We start from the raw sequence: 6,203 nt of genomic DNA, 5'->3' as shown, positions 1-6,203 counted from the left end.
AGCCAAGTAAGGATTTGATACTTTTTAATCTATGAATCATCCCACTGGAGCTGGACTTCAGACTGTGATGTCAGCAGTGTGTGTGTGTGTGTGTGTGTGTGTGTGTGTGTGTGTGTGTGTGTGTGTGTGTGTGTGTGTGTGTGTGTGTGTGTGTGTGTGTGTGCGTGCGTGCGTGCGTGCGTGCGTGCGTGCGTGCGTGCGTGCGTGCGTGCGTGCGTGCGTGTGGTTAGCTGCATGAAGTCTGTATTTAAGGAGGTGTTGTTGCAGACTAACTTCACTTCCTCAGCTGAGCAGCAGACCAGCTCCTCCCTCCAGAGGACTATGGCCAGCACACATGCCCCAAATGGTAAGTTACTAAACTGTATTCATGCTGTTGATTGTTGTTTTATCGGCACGGGGTGGATCTTTCAGAATTATTTTTTAAAACCAAATGCCTTGTGAACTTCATCTGAGAAGGTTCTGCTGGGCGGGCAGTATGGCAGCACTGGAGCACTACTCCAGTTTGATTGCTCTTGTTGTATATCAGTTACTGATTGAACGCTGCAGCTGATCTGATACTTACTGCAGTTTCACACCGGAGTGAACACTGATGAGAGGTTAAACTCAAGATCATCACTCTAATGCAGGGGTCTTCAACTAAAATTCAACGAGGTCCAGTTAGAGAAAATGTCCCCATGCAAAGGTCCGGAACATCAAAATGTCTAAGTTGCCTTATGAATTAGTGTGATATAAATTGAAGTGACCTGTAGCTTTATCAACGTCTGCATGTCATCAACAACTGACTGCCAATCAAATAAAGAAAGTACAATTCAAAAACAACAATTTATTGTCAATTAACATTACTTAAATACTGTGGATATGTGTAATGTTCCTCTCGGGCTGCATTTAAAAATAAAATAGAGAAAATAAATAAAATATCTTTTGAAAATGTGTGCATCTTAAAAGTGCTTAATTTTAGATAAATAAAATAAAGTGTAGCAGCAGCTTGAGTTTCCCTTTCTCTTTGTTAACTGTTTCACATCATGACTTAACAGTTTCAGACGATTATAGAACATATCAGTCTTTACATCATAACAACTGAACAGTTTCTCTTTCTGTCCCTCACTCACTTTGTTCTGTTCAGTGAGAGAATTGAGCTTGAGCTTGTCCTGCCAGGAGTTTAGATCTGGGCTGAAATGGTGTCAGGGCCATTCTCTCACACATGCAGGTGCTCATTGGTTACAGGGATGAAACACAGGTATGGTGAAAAAAGAGAGAACTATTCGAAGTAGAAAAAAAACAGCGTAATATACCATCTGACAAAGGCCTGCGCTATAATACTTCAATGAACTGGCTATTCTTTATAATATACTCAGATCAATAGGAGACAGAGATGTTAAGTTAAAAATCAAGGGTTTTTATGATTATTTACAGCAGGGGTGGGGAACCTTTTTCATTTCAATTTTTACAACATCCTCCGAGGGTCGTACAAATTATTGAACTCAACCTCTGCTTGAAAAAACTAAAATCACAGCCCATTAATTTGGCCTTTCTTTCATGCTGTGCAAAGAAAAAGCAACCTCTGAATCCAGATATCTCACCATGACTCACGCATGCATGCACGTGCACGGTGTGACATGACCACCAACACAGATATGGACACAAGATGTGGGCAAATGTATTTAGTATCCTATCCATGTGAACATGATTTAAGTGGGGGGGGACCTAACCTCCTCTAGGGGGGTCCGGGTGTATGCTCCCCCGGGAAGATTATTTTTTTTTTTTTTTAAATGTTGAAGTTAAAAGCATCAATCTGGTGCACTTTGAGAGCAACATTAAGAGATCTATGGATCCATCTCTCAACACCCATATGAAACAGAACTGTAAGCATATTTTTCTTTTTGGATATTTTACAAATCACTCCCCTTTTAAACTCTATTATTGTTATTTTTAACAACTTTTTTGTTACTGTCATATAGTATTTTATACCTGTTTTTCATTTAGTCTCATTAATAACTATAATGATCATATCAAGGTGTGCCTTAACCTCACTGAGCTGAGGTTATTTGAGCCTCTCAGGAGAGAGCTCTCTTCCACCTGGTTGTAGAAAAGCGCTTTAAATTCGTTAGCATAGCTAGCTAACCAGATGCTAATAACAACAGATCGCCACTGTGCTTACAACTAAAGACACAGCCACGCAAACACTGCGGCATGTGTACGGCTCCTTATGGGTATTGCAATATTTTAAGGGCTGGAGCGGCGTTCCGGTGCTCTCTGTCAGCACTCCTTTCAGACGAAACATATACCACGTGAAGACACGTTACGCTCGTGTTGTGTTCAAGGAACCTGTCCTTGGCCAGGAAAAACAGGTACTCGCTTGTTTAATTATTTTTGCGGTCTAGATTTCTTATTCTTTTTTGAAGTGAGAAGTTGTCCGTCAGTCAGAATGACGGACGGACGGACGGACTCCCCCCCCCCCCCCCCCCCCACCCTCAAAACGAAAACTCTTCGGTTCTCCATGAATTACACAAGTCACCCAAATCAGCGCTAAAAAAGCGGGAGGCGCCGAAAAATCCCCTATTAATGTATTGATTATAGCTCCGGGTCCGTATAGGTCAGCGTCTGGGTCCGGATCCGGACCGCGGTCCGCCTGTTGCCGACCCCTGCTCTAATGTATTGTATACATTTGTCTTCTGATTTAAGATCTAGTTAAAGGTATGTTTCAAATGTAGATGTCAACAAAAAAGAGCACAAACAATTGTCTTCATACAGTAGAAGTAATTGTTCTATTCATGATCTGTGATATTTCTCCTGTTTACTTTTCAGCAAGTCCTTTATTAAAACCAGTCTAATCGGTATAGGCTCTGTCAGCATTAAAAGCCTGTTTTATTTCTCTATTCACATCAAATCTGAAATCATTCCAACAGCATCAAAACACTTTTTACTCGAATAAATGCAAAAATGCTCCTGAGGGTTCCTCCTAGCTCCTCACCAAAGGATTGCAGTCCCTTTCATTTACTGTTTTTTAGAATGAAATATGAATGATCGTATGTGCCTTTTTAACTTCAAACCTTTAGTAATCAGACGCCGGGAAACATGCAGAGCTTAGCCTTTGGCTCAAAGACCCACCTTCCTGCTTCCACTAGGAGAAACAGATCCTTTGATAACGTACGAACTGGATAGTATCAGAGGAACAAGTGTACCATACGTTGGTGGAAGCATCGGCTTAAAGCCTCCACTGTCAGTCGTTATTCAGTATTTTACTGATTTTATTTATAACGCCACTAAACTCCTTCTTTTGGTAATGTTTAGATTGAGAGACCCCAGGGACAAATTACATATTCTACATTTAAGAACAAATAATAATATTAAGGGCTAGCCAAATGATGCAACTTACAGTCTTAAATGTTTTTAACGGACCAACATGCAGTCACCTGTACAACTAGGAGAAAACAGAACAGCTTCTTCCCACTTGCCATTGTTATCATTAACTTAAGATATGAGTACTAAAAGCACTTAAAATATATGTTGTGTTTTCCCCCATCAGAATCGAACACACACAATAATGCTGAGCTCCGGATTGTGATGGTGGGGAAGACCGGAGTTGGGAAGAGCGCCACAGGAAACACCATTCTGGGAAAAGAGTTCTTTGAATCAAAGTTCTCTGCTGATTCTCTGACGGTTACCTGTGCGAAGGCCTTTGGTGAAGTGGAGGAACAGAGAGTTGCTGTCATTGACACTCCGGGTCTGTTTGACACCAAGGTTGATGAAGAGAAGACCAGAGGCAGTATTAACCAGAGCATTAAATATGCTTCTCCTGGACCCCACGTCTTCCTGGTCGTCATCAGACTGGGCAGATTCAACGATGAAGAAAAGCAGACGGTGCAGAAGATTCAGGAAGTCTTTGGAAAAGATGCAGACAGATACAGCATGGTTCTCTTTACCCACGGTGACCTGCTCAAAGGGAAACCTATCGAAGAGTTCCTGAAGGAAAGTGAAGATCTGCAGGAACTTGTGGGGAAATGTCACGGCCAGTACCACGTCTTCAATAATGAGGAGGAGGATCGTTCTCAGGTCAGAGGGCTGCTCGGCAAGATCAGAAATATAGCAGAGAAGAACGGAGGAAGCCATTACACCAATGACATGTTCCAGAAGGCAGAGAGGTTCATAGAGGCGGAAACACGGAGAATCCTTACAAAGAGAGAAGAGGAAATATGCAAACGGATGGAGGCACTGGAAAACAAAATAGCAAAACTGTACGAGGATAGAATGAAGGAGTTGAAAGCTGATAAGGAGAAGTTCTATGAGATAATAGAAGGTCGTGATAGGGAGATTAAGGAGGAAAAAAGGAGAATTAGAAAAGAGGAGGAAGAAAAGGCCAGAAGAGAGACTGAGAAGTCATTTATTTTTAAAAGAATAACTAACGTCAGCTGGTTTGCACGAGAGAGCCTCTGACCTTCTGCTGCTGGACTGCAGCAGATCTACCAAACCTTTGACTGTCTGATTCTTTGCACATCCTTATCCTCACTTTTTGGATGTTCTTGTTTAGAGTGACTTAAAGTAATATTGGTTAATCAAGTTGTGTTAATAACCTTGTGGGATTTTCAAGTAAAAAGGTATTTAAGTGGTGTCTAACTAATTGGTATTAAAGGTGGGGTAGGTAAGTTTGAGAAACCGGCTCGAGGTACACTTGTTGTTATATTCCATGGAATGCTCTTAACATCCCGATAGCAATGAATATCTGAAGTGCTTTCACAACAAATCCATTAATAAATATCATCTGTTGAAGCCGTGGCGCTGTAAAAAGCACGACCAATCATCTGAGCCGGCTAAAGTAACTGGATGGCCTACCTGCCTGTCAGCCTTCCATCTGGGCACAAACTTATCTCGTGCCCTCAGTGGTCATGTGCGCGTCCGTGTGTGTTGGAGGAGGGGCTCTGTAAGGAAGTGGCAGATATTTTCCGGTTGTGTATTTTCAAATTCTAGCGCACTGGAGCCGGTTTCTCCAAAATTACCTACCCCACCTTTAACTGAATGATGTGTGTTGTCATGTTTTATTTGGCACACATAAGACTACATACAACCCTTGGTAACGGACCGGAAGATGTAAAATAAATATGAGAATAAATGATGACCTTGGAGGGAAGTCCTAAATCATAAGGAATATTTGTCACATTGTAACGAGAATATAGAATAAAGGCATACATTATAAACCCTGTATATTTGTGAACCATTTCTCAAAATAAAACCATCCCACCCATTTGGATTGGGAGAACCGAAAACAACTGCACGTCGTCCTCTCCTGCTTTTAGGTAAGACTGCACAACTGCCTCACACTCAGTTAGCGCCACGCCTCATGACAGACATGTACCTTAAAACAGCTGGTTTATTAAACCAGGTTCACCAGAAGTTAGTAGAAGTCAGACCTTGCTGATCCAGCTTGATCCAAGCATGGGGGTTCAACTACAAAGACTCTAAAGCTCCTGATAGGTCAATTAGTAGGTGTGATTAATAGCCAGAAATAAACTCACGTCATAAAACATAAACATGTCATGTTGCCAATAAAGCAGGGGTTCCCAACCTTTATTGTGCCAAGGACCGGCAGATACAAAAATATCGCGGACCGGTTGTCAATTTTAACTGATTTTAATATTTACTCACCAGCAGGTAGTAACAGAGGCTAATTGTAGCCTATGTACAGGGCCGGCCCTCGGCATAGGTAATATAGGCGAATGCTAAGGGACCCATAGGGGTCGCCGAAAAAAAAAAAGTTAGAAATTAAAAAAATATATTTTTTAAATTTCATAACAACACGATTTCCTGATTTTGGATCAACAAAGTACATCTTATTATCTTATACTAACAGAACTACGAATATATTGCGTACAGCGCCCATAAACTATGGCACCCCCCCCCCCCCAAATCAAGTTGAACTGCCCCAGTCCCAGTAAAAACCAGAGGTTTATGTGAAATTGTTCTTTCTTTGAAATAATGGTTTTAGTGTGCAATTATAGGTTTAATGTTGTATTTGTATTCATTTGAAATAAATCAAACTCCCAAAAAACGTACACAGCTTCTGTGTGCTTTTATTAACATTGGAATTTACTGTGTAAGCGGCCGCGAGGGGGAGAGCGTTAGAGAGATCTCTCCTGAAAGACTGAGAGGCTCTGATAACCTCAGCTCAGTGAGGTAAAGGCACACCTTTATATGATCATTATAGTTAT

The 6,203-nt window shown here is 41.4% G+C and overlaps 1 protein-coding gene across 1 annotated transcript; it reads left to right on the top strand.

Moving 5' to 3' along the window:
• Positions 1–260: 260 nt before the first annotated feature.
• On the top strand, positions 261–5,192 carry LOC117443750 (GTPase IMAP family member 9-like). The gene is made up of 2 exons (XM_034079641.2): positions 261–346; positions 3,527–5,192. Exons 1-2 carry the CDS (start codon positions 322–324, stop codon positions 4,432–4,434), a joined length of 933 nt encoding a protein of 310 aa, XP_033935532.1. The 5' UTR covers positions 261–321; the 3' UTR covers positions 4,435–5,192.
• Positions 5,193–6,203: the final 1,011 nt, after the last annotated feature.

This window comes from Pseudochaenichthys georgianus, unplaced genomic scaffold (genome assembly GCF_902827115.2).
Source record: "Pseudochaenichthys georgianus unplaced genomic scaffold, fPseGeo1.2 scaffold_676_arrow_ctg1, whole genome shotgun sequence".
NCBI lineage: Eukaryota > Metazoa > Chordata > Actinopteri > Perciformes > Channichthyidae > Pseudochaenichthys > Pseudochaenichthys georgianus.
This window is presented reverse-complemented; position numbering and strand designations above follow the sequence as displayed.

What these genes read in the sequence shown, in the direction of transcription:
- LOC117443750 (XM_034079641.2), top strand. Translation starts at nt 322, where the DNA reads ATGGCCAGCACACATGCCCCAAATG. An exon ending in CAGCACACATGCCCCAAATG is followed by an intron (nt 347 to 3,526) that starts GTAAGTTACTAA and finishes TTCCCCCATCAG; the next exon opens with AATCGAACACACACAATAAT.